Source organism: Balaenoptera musculus, chromosome 2, assembly GCF_009873245.2.
Source record: "Balaenoptera musculus isolate JJ_BM4_2016_0621 chromosome 2, mBalMus1.pri.v3, whole genome shotgun sequence".
In the NCBI taxonomy this organism is placed as follows: domain Eukaryota; kingdom Metazoa; phylum Chordata; class Mammalia; order Artiodactyla; family Balaenopteridae; genus Balaenoptera; species Balaenoptera musculus.
The window spans coordinates 165,392,586-165,412,029 of NC_045786.1; the positions used below are offsets into that span (position 1 = coordinate 165,392,586).

Below are 19,444 nucleotides of genomic sequence, written 5' to 3' on the forward strand. Positions count from 1 at the left end.
TGGAGCTGTCCCAGTTATGGGGTGACAAAGGCAATAATGCCACTGCAGAATGGCACATTTGGCTCCTCCAGAGCTGGGGGGCACAGCTCAAAGAACTCAGACTTTGAACTTAGTGAAACCCGAGTCGAAATCCAGCCCTGTTGTACATCCTCAAGCTGGTCACAGGGGCCTCTCTGAACCTCGGTTTCCTTTTCTATGACGTGGGAAGTAAACTGGCTTCTGAGGACCGTCAGGAGAATCAGAAGAGAAAGCTGCTGCCTTGACTGTTGCTGTGGCCATCCATCTTCTTCCTGCCTGGCCCACGTGGCTCTCATCCTCCAGCGTAGCCTGAGGTGGTGAGGGGCAATGCCGGCGGCCGCGGACACAGGCCAGGAGGCTGGCCTGAGCAATACCGGTGACAAGGACAGGGACCTGCAGATGCTGTTCCAGGAACTCTGCCAACTCCAGGCAAAGTACGAGCTGTCCCAAGCCCTGCCGTGCCCCCTGCCTCAGCCCCAGGGCCACCTGCAGTGGGCTAAACAGCTGGAACTGAGCAAAAAATGCCTGAGGAGTCCAGGCCAGGAAATGAACGGGGAGGGGACTGAGGCCCGGGAGTAAGTCAGGAGGGGCAGCTGATTTGCAAGTGGTGAGGAGGTGGGGGGCTTGGCTCCCGCCCTTTGACCTCAGACCTTGGGCCAGTCCCAGGCCCTGTGCAAGCTTAGTCTCCCTCCACGAAGGCAGGGCTGTGGGTGACCATCCCTACACATCTGTCAGCTTGGCCCCTCTAAAATCAACCTGCAGGGTTGCTGCCGTGTCTCCAAGCAGACACCCTGAATCCTTGCCCCTTGGTGACTCTTCAATTTCAGGCTGCCCACGAAAGCCTGAGTTAGATGCAAAAGGATGTATTGATATCTGTGAGCGATCTTATGGAGAAAAGTCCCAACCGGTCCATTGGATTCTCATAGGGCTTCCCAACCTCCCCACCGTGGCTCACAGGGCCCCACGTGGTATTTGCCGGGAGAAGACAATTTTTTCCTGCATTTTCCAGGACTGTATGGATGAGAAAATGGGGCCTGAGAGGCAGAGTGGCTTGCCCTGGGGAAATCTGCAGTCACTCAGAGATACCCACCACAGCCCTTTCCTGCTCTGCCCTCTGCCCTTGACCACTGACCTTGAAGGCGCCCAGGGTGGGCAACCTATTGGAGACGCATCTTGCTTGGTGATGCCCCCTGACGGCTGGGCAGCAGCACGTGGCTGTCGCCCCTCTGGGGGCTGCCGGGGCCCCGACCACAGACTGAGTGCTTATGATGTGCTGGGAGCCCCAGACCCGGTCCCCACCGGCCTGTGAGGGAGGGGTCTGGTTACCCCTGTTACGGACGGGCCAGCCAGGTACAGAGAGGCAAAGCCTGTGGCCGGATCACCGGCTACTGGGGGCTCAGGCCATCTGCCACCAGCTCAGCCTGCAGGAGGGGCTCCGTAGACCCCACGCCACAAAGGCCCGGCCTCACTGGCCCCCAGGCCCCTTCCTCATGGCCTGACCACAGGCATCTATTTGAGCTGTTTGTGGCTCAGTTTACTCAGCAGTGAAATGGGGGTAGAGAGACTCGAGTCAGTGGCCCACTGATGGGGTCAGTGACCAGCCCAGCCCGGATCCGTGCAGATCCACAGAGGCTGGCCTTTGCCAGGGGTCATGACCTGGAAGTCTCCAAACCGTGTTCTCACATCTGGCTCTCTCGCCAGCACTGAAATGTCTCTACAGACAGAGGAAGCTGAAGAGAGAGGTGGAGAAGCATAAGGTTTTTGAAGACTATCTGATCAAGGTCCTTGAGAAAATCCCCAAGGGTACGTATGTAGCTTCCTCAGCAGGCCTGTCCTCTCTGCAGCCACCTCCCAGCCTGGGAAGCGGGGTGCGTGTGAGCTCGCTGAGCCTTGAGCTCGCCTGCAGAATGGGGATCCACAGGCCGGTGCCACCGTGGTCGAGCCAGCCAGGGCGCCAGCCATGTGGCCTGCAGCAAGTTCTCAACGTCTCTGGCGGGAACAGCAACAGTTCTGTGGACTGGATCATCCTTTCCGAGCACGTAGCCCGGTGCCCGAGGTTTAGCTAGCACCCAGTAAGTGTCAGCTGTTATTATTATCTCATTTGTCTTTGATTTTGCTCTTAGGAACTAAAATTACACAGGCATCTGAAATGAGTTTTGTGTTCTGTTTTATCATGATTTGCACCAGAATCCACTGTTATCAGTGCTGAAAACTTGAGAGGAAAGAGAAGGGGAGCCAAACATACATAACTTTATTATCGTCATTGTCTTTACATCACCAATAATAAAAGTAACTATTACTGTTTATGAAATATTCACTCTGTGCTAAGCTCTTTACTAAATCCTTTTACCCGCTTTAGGAGCTTCTGAAAACTGTGTTACCCAGGCTCAGGGAGGTCAAGGGACTTGCCCAAGTCGCCCAGACAGGAAGTGGTGGGGCTGGGTCTCAGACTCTGGTCTATCTGATTTCAGAGTCACTGTGCTAAGTGCTCTGGAGCTGCAGGAGCCCCAAGGACTCTGCCCTGGAGGTCAGGGAAGGCTTCATGGAGGAGGGGGCCATTCATGGGGCTCAAATGTGTTCAGCAAAGGGGAACAGCGCTGCAGGCAGAAGAACAGCACAGATGTAGGCTGGAGCCACGGCCCTGTGCAGTGGGTTTGGGGTTGAGTTCCAGTGTGCTGGAGCGCCGGGATCCGGCAGGGGTCGCTGGGAGATGTGACTGGAAGGTTGAACAGCACCAAAGAGCCTTGAGCACCAAGCCAAGGAGGGTCGCAGGCCTCCCGGTCAGGCACGGGGTTTGAAGCAGACCCAGTACCCAGTGCTGCTTCTAGAAGCCTCCTAGTTTGGGACCTTCCTAATTCAGCAATTCAACCCTGTTCAACCCATCCAGAATGAGCAACCGCCAAAGCTGGGGATCCCGTCACTCGGGGCAGCAACAATCCCTGTCCTCTTCCTGCAGGCTCCCCCAGTCGGCAGTTTCTCCTGGGGTGGCGGTGGGGGGGTTCTCCTGCCTCACTGGGCAGCCTTGATCCAGAATCCTTGTTCTCAGCCCGCGGTGGCCTTTCAAATGCTGATTCTTCTCTTGAAGAGGTGGGAGGTCAGTGATGGGGCGCCCTCAACTTTGGGGCTCCAGTGGACAGCAGAAGTCCCACCTACCTTACTAGCATCACTGCAGGGGGCAGGTGAGGGCTGGGCATTCTGTGCCCACCCATCCTGCCATGCACTGTCTCTGTAGGCCACAACCAAAAGGAGGAGCCGGAGGCGGCCCTGGTGGAGGCCATGGTGGAGGCCCCGGTGGAGGCCATGGTGGAGGGCACGGTGGAGGCCATGGTGGAGGCCCCGGTGGAGCACTATGGGAAACTCTTCGCAATCAGCCAGGACATCCAGAAGCATCTGGAGGCCTTCTTCAAGATGAGCCAGGCCGTCCACCAAAGCCTGGAGGGAGCCTCTAGAGGGAGGCCATAGGGCTCTTATCCTGGTAACAGCTGTCTGATGCCTGGCCCATCCCCCTTGGCTCAGAGAACTGGGATGTAGGGACCCCCTTCCCTCTGCACCCCCAGAGAAGGCCTGGAGCAGGGGTGGGCTCCTGAGAGGGTCTGAGTGGGGCAGTCACTCCAGAGCCTTGTTCTGTACCCCTTTCCCTCCCTTTCTGCTGGGTTTCTCCTGAGGAAGACTCAGCTTATACTTAAAAGGTGTTCTTCATGGTAGAAAAGTCAGGATGTCTAGATTCAGACAGACTGGGATTCAAATTCCAACTCAGCCTCTGCCTAGCTGCATGACCCTGGGCACGTTTAGACCCTCTCTGAGCCTCAGTTTCCTCTTCTGTGACGTGGGGGCAATTCAACCTAGTTGGTAGGCTGTTGTGAGACACTGAACACAAACTGTCTCAGAGTTAAGTGCCCCAAGAGGTCATCTCCCTCATAGTTGGTTAATCTTCTAATAAATTGAACTTCCACCCCAAGGGATGGGCATTCCATCCGGAAGAAACTGCCCTGGCAGAGGCATGGCATGATGAATTTTTGTGCTGCAGTTGGGGCCTGGGGACACGGAGAAGACAGAGGACGGGGACATGGAGAGGAAGGGAACGGGGAAAGTGAGGCTGATGAGTCGGCTGATTCTTGCAAAGGACAGTGGCATGGCATTTGCAGCCAGTCTCTGCCCCCTAGTGGTAACACTGAAAACCTACACCATTTTGTACGTTGTTTTTCCTTCGTGGACGGGGCACTGTGAGAAGCACTTAACAAGCTTTATCTCATTTAAACCTCACCCCAGCACCCGGAGGTAGGTGCTTCTATTCCTAGAGCTGAGACTAGAGGAGGGGAGTGAGGTGAGTATGCAAGTAGAAGGTTGGATCCCAACTTTATTGAGAATTTTAATACTTTGTTCATCATGGATTTTTTGGGTTTTTTTTGCCTTAACTTTCATTTTTAAAAAACACTGCATTTGGGAATTCCCTGGTGGTCCAGTGGTTAGGACTCCGCACTTACACTTCAGGGGCATGGGTTCGATCCCTGGTTGGGGAACTAAGATCCCGCAAGCTGCGCAGTACGGGCAAAAACAAAAACAAACAAAAAAATTGCATTAAAATATCATTTATATTAATTCTGAGTTAAATGTTGCACCCTAGTCCCAGGCATGCTATTTTTCTCATTTTCAAAGTAAGAAAACTAGGCCTCAGAAAAGTGAGGACACATATATAACCTGTGTCCTCCAAACACATCTCCGCGGGGCCTGGCGTGGGAGTGCACACAGCACATCCTGTGCCCCGCAGGCCTGGGCCCCAGAGGCTGTCACAGCCTTGCCCCCTGGTGTCCTCCCAGCAGTTCCTGCAGCCGGAAGGGCCCAGACAGGTGGTTCTGCTTACGGTGAGAAAAACGGGCTCCAGGAGCTGAGTTGGGATTCAAACCCTAGTCATCCTAGGTATACATTTTCCTGCATCTCCTGGTGCCTTAAAGGGCCCTGACCACCCAGAACTTTCCCCTCCTCCACCCCCATCATCGCTCAAACCCCCGAGCCGTGAGCTCCTCGGGACCAGGCCCAGGGCAGGTGCCCCGGGAGGTCAGCTGCACCGAATTGACCAGCCACCCTACCACAGAGCCTCAAGATCCGGCTGTGCCAGCTGCAGAAGAAGTGTCACCGCAAGCAGGAGCAGTGGCGGCAGTTGGAACATGGTGTCACCTACCAGAAAGACACAGGCAGCTGTGATGTGAGTCAAGTCCACTGGCTGGGGTTGGGGGTCGGGCAGCGCAGGGCCGGGGGGCTGCTGTCTCCTCGATAATGATCGGCCCGCAACACACACACACACGCGCACGCACACGCGCACGCACACACACACCACTTACCCACTTACCTCTCCTTGGTGACTGTTAGCTTTCAAAGGGCTTCTCTAAGATGAGCCAGATGTCATGTGACAGGTGGGAGAACTGAGGCCACAGGTAGTTAAGGACCAGCTGGGATGCCCCCGTACAGTCCCCAGGCCTGGCATCTGCACTCCTAAATATTGGTTGATTCTTACTCATATCTAGTCACAGATGAGAAGAATGCAGCTTGGAAAGAGTAAGTCAGGGCTGAAGTCCGGGGCCAGGATTTCTGGGTTTAATCCCTTGAGCTCCTCCTTCCTGGCCTGGAGAATGTGGACTAGTTACTCTCCGGACCCCCGGGTCCTCCGCATACCAGAGCCTGTGCCCTTCTGGCCTTGGGGGCTGCCTGGAGGACACGGGGGAGCCAGGCTGGGGCACAGGGCTGTGCCAGGCCACTCCACCTGGGCAGGGTGCGGTCAGCAAATGTGGGACCTTCTCCGGCCCTTGTGGGATCCAAGTTTGGAAGACATGAGGGTTGGGGTCTGTGGGCTGCTGACTTCCAACCAAGGAGCTTTGAGGGGGAACTGGATTGGCCACAGTTTATAAAGTCTGTTATGGGTCTTTCTCTTGAAGGTGAGAAGTAAGGTTGCTGATCACAACCCTGAAGGCCTGAAGTCCACAACTCTGGAGCTTCCCAGAGTGAGGAGCCCTGGGTTCCCCCATGTCCCCTCCTGGCCCCTGCCCTGGGTGTGGACCACAGATGTGCCCAGCTGGGAGGACCCTCTTGGAAGTTAGTCGGTCCAGTGTCCCTCTTTGCAGAGGCGGATGCTCTGGCCCCGAGGTGGGGGGGGACTTGTCCAAGCCCCTTTGGTTGTGGAGCCCAGACCAGCAGGAGGAGGTGGCTCCTGGCTTCAGGACACTTCTCCGGCCTCAGTGAGCTGGGGACAGGGGGCAGGGAATTCTGGGAGGGGCCCGAGCCTGCAGAACCAACTGCTCAACTGCATGCAAACGGCCATCCACAGCACGGCCCAGCAGCGCTGCGCCTCTGCCCACGGTGTGCCCAAGGGCGCGGGTCTCTTCTCCAAGCTCGACCTCATCCGGGTGAGGACTCTCATGCCCAGGCTGGCCTCCGACTTGAGCCTGCCCTCGGCCTCGGCTCATGGGGCATGGGTGGTGAGCTGCCCTATCAGGCCCTCCCTCCATGGCTGCATGGCTCCTGCACGGGTGCGGTAGGGTCTCAGGGTCTCTTTTAGGCTCTCAGCAAACTTGTAATGAACGCTCATTGGCGCAGGGTCAGAGGGTTGTAAAGGAGCTCCTGCCTTGCCTGGTCTTAATGTGGAGCCCCACCCCGGCACATCACACACACACACACACACGGGGTACACACTCATACAGATACTCATATGGGCTCTCCTCGCACCCTGCAATATACACGAAACATACACTGACACACCTGCAAACACACCAAGGAGCACACAGATGTAGTCACGTTTACACGAGGAGGCACATTTCAGTGACCGAGGGAGACTCTGTGCAGGGTCCTCATTTTAAACTTCAGACTCTCGTCAAGTCCACTGAGATTTCTCTTCTCAGTGGGAGGGTCCCCACCAGGACCAAACTCCCACCAGTCATAATGCTGATGCTGCAGTAACGGAGGTCATGTGATCAGATTGGCTTCCACCCACAGCACCATATCTTGTTTTCTTTTTAATAATAGCTTTATTGAGATATAATTCTAGTACCCTAAGATTTACCCTTTTAAAGTGCACACTTCAGTGTTTTCAGTACAGTTTCAGAATTTCACAACTATCATTAGTATCTATTTCCTGAATCCCTTCATCACTTCCCCAAAATACATTTTGTATCTGGCTTCTTTCACTTTGCACGATGTCTTCAAGTTTCATCCACGTGGTAGCACAAATCATTCCTTTTTATGGCTGAATAATATTTCGCTGCATGGAGAGACCACATTTTGTTTATCTATCCATTAGTTGATGGACATTTGGGTTGTTTTCATTTGGGGGCTATTATGAATAATGCTGCTATGAACATTCATGCCCATGTTCTTGCATAGACATATCTTTTCAGTTATCTTGGGTATATACTTAGGAGTGGAATTTCTGAGTCTTGTGGTTACCTCACGAGGTAACTAAGCGAGGAACTGCTGAACTGTTTTCCAAAGTGGCTGTGTAATTTTACAATCCTATGATCAAAATATGAGGATTCCAGTTTCTCCATATCCTTGTTAACACTTGGTGGTCTGTCTTTTATAATTTAGCCATCCTAATGGGTGTGAAGTGGTATCTCATTGTGGTTTTGATTTGCATTTCCCTGATCATTAATAATGTTGAACATTCTTTCACGTGTTTATTGGCCATTTGTATATCTTCTTTGGAGAAATGTCTATTCAGATCCTTTGCCCACCTTTTAACTGGATTGTTTGTCTTTTTATTGCTGAGTTGTAAATATTCTTTGTATATTCTGGATAAAAGTTCCTTATCAAATATATGATTTGAAAATATTTTCTCTCATCCTATGGGTTGTCTTTTCACTTTGATGGTGTCCTTTAAAGCACAAAGATTTCAATTTTGATGAAACCCGATTTATATATTTTTATTTTAGTTGCTTGTGCTTTAGGCATCATATCTAAGAAACTATTGCCTAATCCAGGGTCATGAAGATTTACACCTAAGTTTTCTTGTAAGAAGTTTATAGTTTTAGCTCCAGTATTTAGGTTTATGATGCATTTTTAGTTAATTTTTGTATATGGTATGGGATAGGGGTCCACTTTCATTATTTTGCATAAGGATATTCAGTTGTCCCGATACCATTTGCTAAAAAAACTGCTCTCTCCTCATTGAATTGTCTCCTCATTCTTGTCAAAAATCAATTGGTTGTAAATGTGAAGGTTTATTCCTGGACTCTCAATCCTATTCCATTGGTCCTTACGTCTGTCCTTAGCACCGTCTGGATCACTGCAGCTTTGCAGTAAGTTTTGTAATTGGGAAATGAGTCTTCCAGCCTTACTTTTCCTTTTTGAGGTTGTTTGACTCTTGTAACTGCATGTCTTGCATCGTGCGTGGAAGTCCCGTGTCTGGGTGGGTTTCAGGTCTGGTGTGACCCAAGGCTCAGTGGCACCACCAGGACCCATCCTTTCCACCCTCCCTTGTCTGCCAGCTTCAACATTGGTTTCATCCTAAGCCATAGCTTGCTTTTCTCTTTCGAGGCAAGTTCAGTGGAGTTGTTTGAACTCAGGATTCTTAGCGCCTCTGGGACACTGGCGGCGAGTCCCATGGCCAATGTTGTCTAGCAGCAAGAGTCCACAGTGAGCGAGCCTGCGTCTTAGTTGAGAAGAACTCAGGAGAATTTCACAGGCAGTATCAGGGCCTCTCTGCTCCATGGCACAGCTCTTGGGGCACCATTCACAGTGAAGGCTGCATAACTGGCATCCCCTGGGGCATTGATCCTTCACATCATGATATGAATGAGCATTTAAGTAAGGGCACATTTGCCCTACAGTCACAGTGTATTAATTTCATCTTCTTCCCAAGAAAAAGGAAGAAATTACCCAGTGATGTCAGGGCGTCCCAAAGATCTCCCTCAGCAATCACTCAGTCAAGACTCAGAGTCACCCACATGCGCTCGGCATGGTACTAGGGAAAGAGAGGTGGAGGGAGATAAAGGTCACCTGGCCCTTAAGAAATGAGTGCCCCTCAGAGAGGGAGGCTGGGGGCAGTCAGGGTGGGCTTCTTGGAGGAAGCAGTGAGAAGAGGCAGGCAACCACATTCAGGAAGCCGCACAAGGACCTGGGCTCTGAGCCATCCAGCTCTGCCACTGCTGGGCTGTGTCACTTCAGACAAGTCACTTAACCTCTCTGAGCCTCAGTTTGCTCATTTGCCAATTGGCATTGATACCACATCTTTGACAGGGCCCTTGTGAAGACTAAAGGAGACGCAGGTCAACCTTGATGTTGCTTTGGTCCCTGGGAAGTGGTGTCCAGGGGCCAGAGTACAGTCAAGTGAGAGAGATTTCTTTTTTCTCCCAGGAATTTATGTTGGACAAAATGGAGACTGTGAGATTCATCTCACCGCTCACGGGACCCAGAGTGTGCTGGACAGCAGACAACCCCAAGGACCAGGGCCTCAGAAGTTACCCCAGACCATTCAGGAAACATTCAAAGAGTCAAGATTCGATCCCCAGGACCCCCTTTCCTAGCACCCAGACTTCAGAGTGCTCCAGCCTGTACTGACACAGCCCAGGGCCACCAGCCCTGCCAGCATCACGACCATCTCCTTACCTGCTTGGCCTCCTTTTTCCACCACCAGCGCTCCTGAGTGGGTGGGCGCCAGGGGAGGCGGGGCTCAGCGAGAGGCGGGGCAGCTAGGGCCAGGTGGGGTTGAGGGGGCGCTGTTCCCTGCATTGGGGGATTTGCAGGGATCGAGGTGAGGCCTGCCTGGGACGGTGGGCGAGACAGAGGGAGGTTCCCGAGTCAGAAGCAGCAGCCAGGTGGGAAGTCCCAGGTTGGAGACCTGCACCCAGAAGCTGGGGATGCATTTCTCGCTGTCATTGGTGGGTCTGTCTGGGGCCAAGGAGCTTGAATGGATGCCCGACTATTGGGAACGCTGCAGTCATAGGAACTCTCACAAAGAGCCACCATAGGATGCGCGAGAGCTGGCCTGGCCCACAGCAGACCAGGGGTACTCAGTTTGTAGGAAGACATCTCATCACTGGTTCCCAGAAGCTGGATACCAGTTTGGTGCCTTCTGCCCACCTGAGGGTCCCTGAGCTGCCTGGAATGAGTGCTACTCTCAGGGGGACCGGGGGCAGGGCAAAGCCCCTCTCTGGGCTGGTTTTCCCATGTATGAAATCGGGTGCGAGGATGTCTAAGGGAATCCCCTCTCCAGTCTGACGTTCTTAGGTCAAGGTTGGAAAGGCCTCTGCGTGAATGGCACCGGCTTGGTGTTACTGAGCCACGGAGGTGAAATCATCCTGGCGGCCACCGCAGCCCCGAAAAGGATTCACTTCTGTGGGTCTGCTGATGTTAACTGATTTAGGTTAACTTTGAAAGTTCGGAGCAACTGATTTGCAGCAAATGGTGGGGCATCAGCAAATTACCTTTCAAAGGGGAGTTTCAGAAAAGATGCTGCTATTCCTTCAACAAGCACCGAGGGTCTGCTGTTTTCCAGGTGCTGTTGGGAGAGGGGACGGGAGGCTCGGAGGGAGGGGGTGGGAGGCTGAGTAGGACCTGGCCACTGAAATATTTAGGGAAGCTAAATATAAGAAAGAAGGTTATGTCGGGTCAGGTCTTAAGAGCAGTTTTCTTAAAAGGCCGGGGGGAGCTGCAGAGAAAACATCCTTTCGAGTTTCTGACTCTCAGGCCTTTGGGGCAAAGAGAGCATCCCAGGTAGGGCTTGAGTCGGATTTCAGAAGGGAGAGGTTGGGGGAGGGCTGAAGAAACTGAAGGAAACACAGGGTAGGGCTTCCAGTTTGGCTGGAGCACAAAGAACCCGACAGGCAGTCTGAGATGGTGGGCTGGGGAGCCACCGTGGGGTCGCAAAGGCCAGGCTACGAGGTTTGGAGGCCATACCTGGGGGTGTCTTAGACCATTCTGGCTGCCATAGCAAAATACCATACACCAGGTGGCTTAAACAACAGACGTTTATTTCTCATAGTTCTGGAGGCTGGAAGTGGAAGATGATGGCATTGGCAGGTTTGGTGTCTGGTGAGAGCCCACTTCCTGGTTCAGGTGGTGGAAGGGGTGATGGAGCTCCCGGGGTCCCTTTCATAAGGACACAAATCCCATTCATGAGGGCTCCACCCTCATGACCTAATCGCCTCCCAAAGGCCCCACCTCCTAACACCATCACACTGGGGTTAGGATTTCAACATAGGAATTTAGGGAGCAGGAACATTCAGTGCATGGCAGGGAGCATCTCGCGTCCGTACCTCACTGCTTCCTTCCTCTCCACCCAACATCCACTTTCCAAAGAGATCTGAAGTATCTCATTAGTCTCCCTGTAATGTGGGCACATGTTAGGCCAACAATTCTTAGATTTGAACATCCCTCAGGAGGGCTTGTTACAACGGAGTGTGGGTCTACCCGCAGAGCTTCTCATCCAGCAGGCCTAGGGTGGCCAGGCCTTAGAATCTGCATTTCTGACAAGTTCCCAGGTGATGCTGCCGCTGCTGGTCCCAGGCCCACACTTTGAGAACTGCTGCTTGGGAGCAATGGCAAATCCCAAACGCCTCAGCTGGGCTCTGCTTCACCTGGAGTACCAACTCCCCCTGCCCGGATCTGCACAATGGGGCAAGCGTCATGGGGACCTGGCATCCTGGGAGGGCCATCCCCACCCCGTCTGACCTCCTGGGAGGTGCTGAACATAACACCCTGTTAGGGGCCCAGGGAACAGTCCTCTCACTTTGCCCGCTGGGGCTCTGTGTGGAGCTGTTGTCCTCTGTCCCCTGCCATCTGCCTGCCGTGCACCTGTTGTGTGTACGTTTGTAGGTCTAGTTCAGATGTTTGGCACGCTCCTTGGAGAGGAGGGCCATCAGAACAGATACCTGGTGTGGCAGTGACCTGGCCATTAGTCTAAGTTTGCAGCGGGCATCTGAGTCTTTTAGGAGCTCCCAGCCTCCTCTGGGCGGAGCTTGGGTCATGAAATGGACAACTGGGAACTGCACTTAGGGGCCCTGCTCTCTCAGGCTGCTGGCATGTACTAGAACGCTGGGGTTTATCCTTGCTGGGCTTTTCTGTCAGACAGAAAGCTCTCTCAGCCCTGACCCTGTACCTTTAAAGCACTTTCCTCCTGGGTTCCATATTAGCTGGAGAAAGGCCTTCGAGGGCATTTGGAGAAAACCGCAGTGGTTCAGGTACCTCATGAAATGTCATTTCATCTGACTGCCCATCCAGATCCGGAGACCCCAAGACACTAGGAGGCCCTGGGCTTGGACATTTTCTGAGACTGAGAGCTCATTACCCGACATCGAATTCCAGCTTTAATTTTCTTCAAGTGTGAGGACATTCTTTCTACAGACCACTCTAGAAAGTGGCAGTTTCCCAGTTCCATTCTACAGAAGGGGCAGCTGCAGCTCAGTGCAATTCTGTGGCTTGTCCAAGGTCACACAGCCGCTCAGTGGTTGAGCTGGGACATTTAACTCAAGTCCATCGGGCTCCAGATGGAACAATGTAACTGGAAACAGTTTGGTAGCAAAAAGAACTATAAGAACAAGTACTAACATGCACTGGACGCTTGCTGTGTGCCACGTACTTTGCTAAGCTCGTCATTGTTCATGCAGCCTTCATACCCACCCTGTGAGAATGACTATCCCATTTTGCAGATGAGGAAATGGCGGCTCAGAGAGGTTGAAGGCTTGCCTGAGGTCACACAGCCCAGGGGGCAGGCCTCACATCTGTTTCCTTTCAGAGCTGATGTTATGGGCTGAAGGGGACATGGGTATGAATCATGAACTAGAGTCAGGAGTCAATGGCTTAAGTTCAAATCCAGGTGGAATCAAGTTCCCAGGTGGAATCAAGGGAGAGTGTGCTACTATAGATCCCTGCTACTCAAAGTGTGGTCCGGGGACCTGCATCATGGGCATCACCTGGGAGTTTGTGAGAAAGGCAGAACCTGCATTTTAACAAGATCCTCTGGGGATCCATGTGCACAGTAAAGCACTGGTCTAATTTGCTCTGAGGCAAGCCTGGCGTTACCCTCAGGTGAAGGTGGGACTCCCGAGGACAGCACCAGCTCATCATCAGGCTTCTGCTGGGGTCTGGGAGGGGTGTCTGCGAACTGGGAGGGGTGTCTGTGAACTGGGAGGGGCGATGTCTCTAGCCCGCCAATCAGCCACCTGGGCTCCCACTGAGAGCTGCACACGGTCCATATGTGCTTTGAGGGAAGTTCCTTCTGCCCTTTCTTTCCCTGCCCGTCCCTTCCCTATCCACTTCCAGCCTCACCTCCTTCATGAAGCCACCCCAGCTGCCCCTGCCCCAGGCAGAGCGAGTAGAGCCCGCCTCTGGCTGCCACCCCCTTGTAAAAGGCTCTCAAGAGTAATTACCTCCTTATAGGTGTCACTTAATTGTTTACATTTGTATCTCCCCCACTGGAAGGAGAAGTTCTCAAGAAGAAAAGCTATGTCTTAGCCACATATTCCAGCACCCATTGTGGAGGCTAGCGCAGAATAGGCCCTCAAGAAATATGTGTTGAATGATTGCGTCCTTATATCCTCTGAGTAAATGAAGAAGGAAGGAAGGAACGAACGCACGAACGAACGAAAATCTTAAGCAAAGGAGTGAATCTCTAAGTGAAAAATCTTAAGGACCATGTAGGAGCCCAGAGTGAGGGATATTTTGGGGGACAGAGGAATCTTGGCTACCACTTGGCCCTCAGGGTCATCCATGTCCCATGCATCGGTGCCGATGGATACCTGGGGCCATGCCACTTTCCAGGATGAGCTCTCTCCCCAGCAGTCACGTAGGGTGAGCCTTGCTAAACCAGGCAAGGGTTTAATGAGTCCTCCAAGGGAATTATTAGGGGAAGAGCTCCCTCTCTCCCCTCTCCATAACATCATAAATCATAGGAATGCTGTAGCCAGTCACCTGGGCTGTTCCAAGGAATGAGGAAGCAGGGGGCCTCAGGACAGCCAGTGCCCACATTGGAGCCTGTGACAGTGTCCACCTCTTTGGAGCCAGCAGAGACTTGCTCTGGGGTGAGTGAAGCCACACAGGCCCACAGGGCTTTTTCAGTCCTCACTGGCCTTTAACATGTGGAGTTGGGATGGATGAAATGGAAGGGAACAGAAAAACATGATTGACCTCTGTGTGTGTGTGTGTGTGTGTGTGTGGGTGTGTGTGTGTATTTCTGTCTATTACTAGTTTATGAACAATGGCTGGATACATTATCACCGGCTCTGGAGGATGGACTTGGGAAGTTCTGACTAAAAATAAGATCACATGATAGCTATAAAGATGGCTGATCCGAAGGTTGGGAACTTTCAAATTTTCTTTTTTTTCTTTCATACCGAATAGTGTAGCACATCATTTTAAAAGATATCAAAAAGTTGATCTAAGACCTTTATACAGTTTGGATTTTACTATAAAGTCTTTCATAAGATATAGTGGGGGGAGTGGGAATACCTACAGTTTTTTATTCCTGCAATGATTGACTTCATTTGTCTATTTCCTGTGATCTCATATACGAAATTATTCTAGGCAAAATGCTGCCACTTAGAAGATGAACAAATTTTAATTCTCCTTCAGCAACTGGCAAAAAGGTGAGAATTGTGAGAGTTGGAAAGCCAGTCTGAGAGGAACAACTGCTTGAAGTATGGGAGTGGGCAACTGAAACTGATACCTGGGCTCAGAGAGGTGCAGTAACTCACTCAAGGTCACACAGCAATCAGGTGGCAGAGCCCAAGTCTGGCTGACCTCAAAGTTAGAGCACTTTTCCTGATCAAAGCCTGGAACTCCGCCCCCCCCTGCCCCCCACCCCACCCGCCAAATATCTCCAGTGGCAGAGAAGAGTTTACTCAGACTTTCAGGGGCCTGGTACTCAGACCTGAGGGAAATCAAATATTTTTGCACTTTTGCATTTTCATCTGAAAATTTTATGTGAGTCAATTTGCTTTCTATTTTGTAATACTTTGTTCTTATACAAAAAAATCATGTTTTCTTCCCTGTAAAAATCTTTGAGGAAAACAGATGCTCCAGGAAGCTGCTCAGTGTTTATGCAGCACTTCAAGCTCTGCCTGGCAGAGCTGGGGGCCCCCGGGACCACTTACCCCACACAACCTCCATCATCTGTAAACAAAAGCTCCAGTTTCAAGAAGCTTTTACCAACACCTCCAAGGCGAAGCTTTTCTGAGCTTTGCTCTCCAGGGGTCTAGAGAGTTTCCAGGGATCACAGCCCTGAACTTCTCCATTTTTCACGTCCTGGGGGATGGTAGTTGGGGGATTCACTCAGGCTCTGAGCTCTGCTGAATCTAACGGAGGCTGTGCTGTTGTGGCATCACCCCAGACCCTCTCTCTCCTGCTGCCCCACATCCAGCCACTGCAGGTCCTGTCCATGTCACCGTCTGCCCCTGGGTATTGTCCACTTCCCCCATCTCTGTGCCCCACCCTAGGCCCTAGCCCTCTCATCTCTGGCCTTCAGGTCTTCTGCTTCCACCCCCGCCCTCTAGAAACCCACTCTCCTCATAGCAGCCACAACGATCTGTCAAAAAAGCACATCTGATTGTGTCCACCCTCCCTCCTGCCCCTTCTAAGGCTCCCTATTGCCCTTAAGACAAACCCCTACCTGAGGCCTCAAGGCCTGCATGACCTGGTCCTGACCCCCTCTCCAGGTTGACATGAACCACTCTCCCCTTCTTGACTTGCACCAGCCTGACGGGCCTCTCCCAGTTCCTAGAATTCACCAGCTCCTCTCCCCAGATCATCACCTATGCCATTCCCTCTGTCTCTAGTGCTTTGTCCCTTGGTCTTTGCTTGTGCCTACTCATTCATTCAGTTCAGTTTTCTGGAGCACCTACTACGTGCCAGGCACTGTGTCACGTACTTGCTGTGCTGTGGTGACCTGGTCCCCACCCTCTTGGAGCTTCCCCAGGGCAGACACACATTAATGGTGATGAATGGTGATAGATACTAGGACAGGAAATCACAAAGTGCTAAGAAAGAGACTAACAGGCTGGGGGGACAGGGAAGAGAAGGACAAAGGAACTCTCCTCCAACTCAGCCTTCAGACCTCAGTCAAAATTCACCTCCTCTGAGGAGACTTCCCTCTCCCCCTGAACAAGGCCAGGGCCCTGGGTTACTGCTCCCACAGCACCCTGTTCTCTTCCTTCCCAGCGCTTGCAGAGTTTGCAGTTAGACATCGACTTCTGTGACTAAAGCAGTAGTAAGGAATGGTGCTGTGGAGCACCCACTCTGCATCCAGTGGGGGCTTGAGGAAGCAACCCCAGAGCTGACTTCACCCACACAATTACCCAGAGATGTGAGTATCATTAACCCCACTTCCTAGAGAAGCAGACTGAGGCTGAGAGCAAGAGAGGCTGTATTAGTCATCTAATGCTGCATAACAAATTACCCCAAAACTTAGCTTAAAACAATGAACATTAACTACCTCATTATTCTTGTGGGTCAGGAATCTGGGCATGGCTTAGCTGCGTCCTCTGGCTCAGCATCTCTCCACAAGGCTTCAATCAAGCTGTCAGCCAGGGCTGTGGTTTCATCTGAAGGCTCAACCGGGGGAGAATCGGTTTCCAAGCTCACTCATGTGGCTGTTGGCAGATGAAGTTCCCATAGCCTGTTGGACTAAGGCCCTCCATTTCTCATTGGCTGTTGGCTGAAGGCCTCCCTCAGCTCCTTGTCCCGCGGACCTCCCCATAGGGCAGTTTACAGCATGGCAAGTAAGAGAGAAGAGAGAGTGAGCCAGACAGAAGCCACTGTCTTTGGGTAACCTAGTCTCAGAAATGACACTCCATCACTCTTGTACTCTGTTTGTCACAAGCAAGTCATTAGGTCCAGCCCATGCTCCAGGGGAGGGAATTACACAAGGGCATGAACACAGGAGGCGGGGTTGTTGGGGGCCATTAGAGGCTGCCCATCACAGAGGTCATGTACCTGCCCCAGATCTTGTAGCTAGGACATGTTCCAGCCTCCTTCAGGGGCCAGGCTCTCTGCCCCGCCTCAAGGAGGTGAGGATGGGGCGGGGACAGGAGGCTCTTGCCAAGCCCAGGACCCCCCAGTGGCCTTGGCTTTCTGTCAACCATACCCAACGCTTTCTCCTCCCATGGAAGCTGGGAGTATTTCCTGCTCAGCCCAGGAGGCTGTGTGGGGTATGAGCATTTGCTACCCAAACTGGAGAAACGTTAGCTTTCAAAACCCAGGCCTGGGTGGAACCCACAAATGGGCAGTTGGCTGGAAAACTGGCCTATCTATTAGCCTCCTAGGGCTGTGGGTTATGTTTAAACTGAAAAGTGAGCTGTGATGTGGTATAACTGAGCCTTGTAAAGTTATTTCTCTTCCAGATTTTCTTGCTTCATTTGAAAAGCCAGAGCAGCCTGGCAGGTACATTCCTTTTGTTTCCCCCCCCCACCGCCAAATTAACTCTCACTGTGCCTCCTAGGCTGGTGGAAAATTAAATCTCAGTCATCCAAGGGGCTCCCTCCTGTCCTGCCCGCACCCTATAGGGGTTGTGTGGTCTGGACAACAGATTCAGTGCAGAGAGCCGGAGGTCACCACCCCACCAGAGCGGGAGCTGAGTGAGGCCAGTGACTTCTGTCAGTTTTGTGCACAGATGTGCATAGTCGGTGCCCAGCACACAGTAGATGTGCAATAAATCTTTGTTGAATGTTGAGTGAGGGGTCTTTTGTTCTGTGGCCACAGTCTTTACCCAAACATACATGCGCCTTGAATGGAGGGACAAAAGGGGTCTTGGCCAGCCAGGCCAGCGTCCAGCATTCCCCTGGGGAACACAGGCCTTTCCTCTTGTTCTGGGACACCTGCTTCCACCCCTTCCCCAATTCCAGAAAGTTCTCCCTATTCAGTCAGCCCCAACTCCCCATTCCCTAATCCCCCAAGTTCCATTGTTCTTTCCGGAAAGAACTTTTCTTAAAAATAAAAGCCTCTTTCTCAACATTGCCCCTAGGAGTGGGAGCCAGTGTAGATCACTGACTCCAGGGCTGGCCCACAGCTCTGCGGCCGGGGATGAGGGAGGGGGAGGGGGAATCTGATTCTATCTCATCCTTCCCAGCAGTGAAACAGCACACACGTTTGCATCTCAACAAAGTCTTCAGCTCAAAGTTGCATGCTCTGATGCGAGGGGTGGGGGCAGGAGGATGGCGTTGACATCCTGTAAGGAGGTGAACCACTTTACAACCCGGGGGGCCTGGTCCTCCTGCAGAGCACCCCGCCCTGCAGCTCGCAGAGCAGAGAAGGTCAAGTGCGTGAAACAGCACAACGTAAAGAGCACCAGAAAGTGGGTCTGCACTAAAACAGCTCCTGCCAACAGGGTACAGCTGCCTGAGATCCCCCATCATAGTCTCCGGACACTGATTTGGGAGAGGGCAGACGACCCTCCTTTCCGGCAAAGACACAAACCTCCCTGGGGCTCCTTCGTGCCACATGCAAATCCCTGCCTGTCCTCTTTAGGCTTCGCCACACAAGGATGAACAAGGCTCAGGCCCCAGTAAATGCCAGGCAAAGCCCACATATATTGGGCACTTACTGGGTACCAAGTACAGTGTCAAGTGCTTTTCATGATCATCTCATTGAGTCCTCCCGAATGCCCTTTGAGACAGGTATGAATACCTTCACTTTACAGACGAGGGAACAGAGGTATGCCTTTCTCAAGGAGCAATGCCATGGCAATCACGACACAAATATATACCTCAGGCCATTGCTCATACTTGTAATTACCAGATCCTACTGCCCCCTCCAAATCACAGTTGCAAAGTATCAACACCACAGAAGGACAGAGATGATGTAGTGGAAATTCAGAGGAATTCATGACCAGCCTGGCAATCTGGGATGGCTTCATGGAGGAGGAGCCAGAATTTGAAGGATGGGGGACTTTGACAAGTGAAGCCTATGAAAAGGACATTCCAGGAGGAGCAGAGGCTTAGAGGTGGGAAAAATGGGGAAGGTTCTGGGCCCTTGGAGCCAGCCTCTTATGCTCATGTACTGGGGAAGTGGGGAAGTGAGGGAGAGAGGGGATGAGAAAGGTGGGCACATTGTAGAGAGTAAAATGGGGTCAACCTGTGAGAGCTCTCTGGGTCTGACCAGCCTGAGAAAGGCCAGACCATGAGTCACAGGGGCCACAGAGCCCAGCCCCAAAGTCTGGGGGTGTCCAGCACCCAGGTGCCCAGGTCCTTTCCTGGAGGACAAGACACCCCTCTCCAAACCTGTGAAGCCATAACAGCCATCCCCCGACCCCCCCCACCGCCCACCCCGCAACCCAGACACCTGGACACCAGGCAGAAGCGGAGCAAGAAGAGGAGAGCAGATTCATTCCAGAAAGAACACGTTTACACCCAGCCAGGGGGCGGCCCCTAAAAAGACTGTTCACATTTGCAGCTCCATCTCAGCTTGAAAACTGGCTGAACTCCTTGGAAGCTTTTTTTCTGTTCTAACC

At 52.4% G+C, this 19,444-nt stretch overlaps 1 protein-coding gene across 1 annotated transcript; it reads left to right on the forward strand.

Annotated features, from left to right (window-relative positions):
* Positions 1–345: 345 nt before the first annotated feature.
* Positions 346–9,564, forward strand: CCDC197 (coiled-coil domain containing 197). The gene is given in 9 exon segments (XM_036842068.1): positions 346–452; positions 1,739–1,821; positions 3,251–3,303; positions 3,364–3,459; positions 3,461–3,493; positions 5,111–5,221; positions 5,949–6,014; positions 6,300–6,416; positions 9,361–9,564. Coding segments are annotated over 9 exon segments (870 nt in total).
* Positions 9,565–19,444: the final 9,880 nt, after the last annotated feature.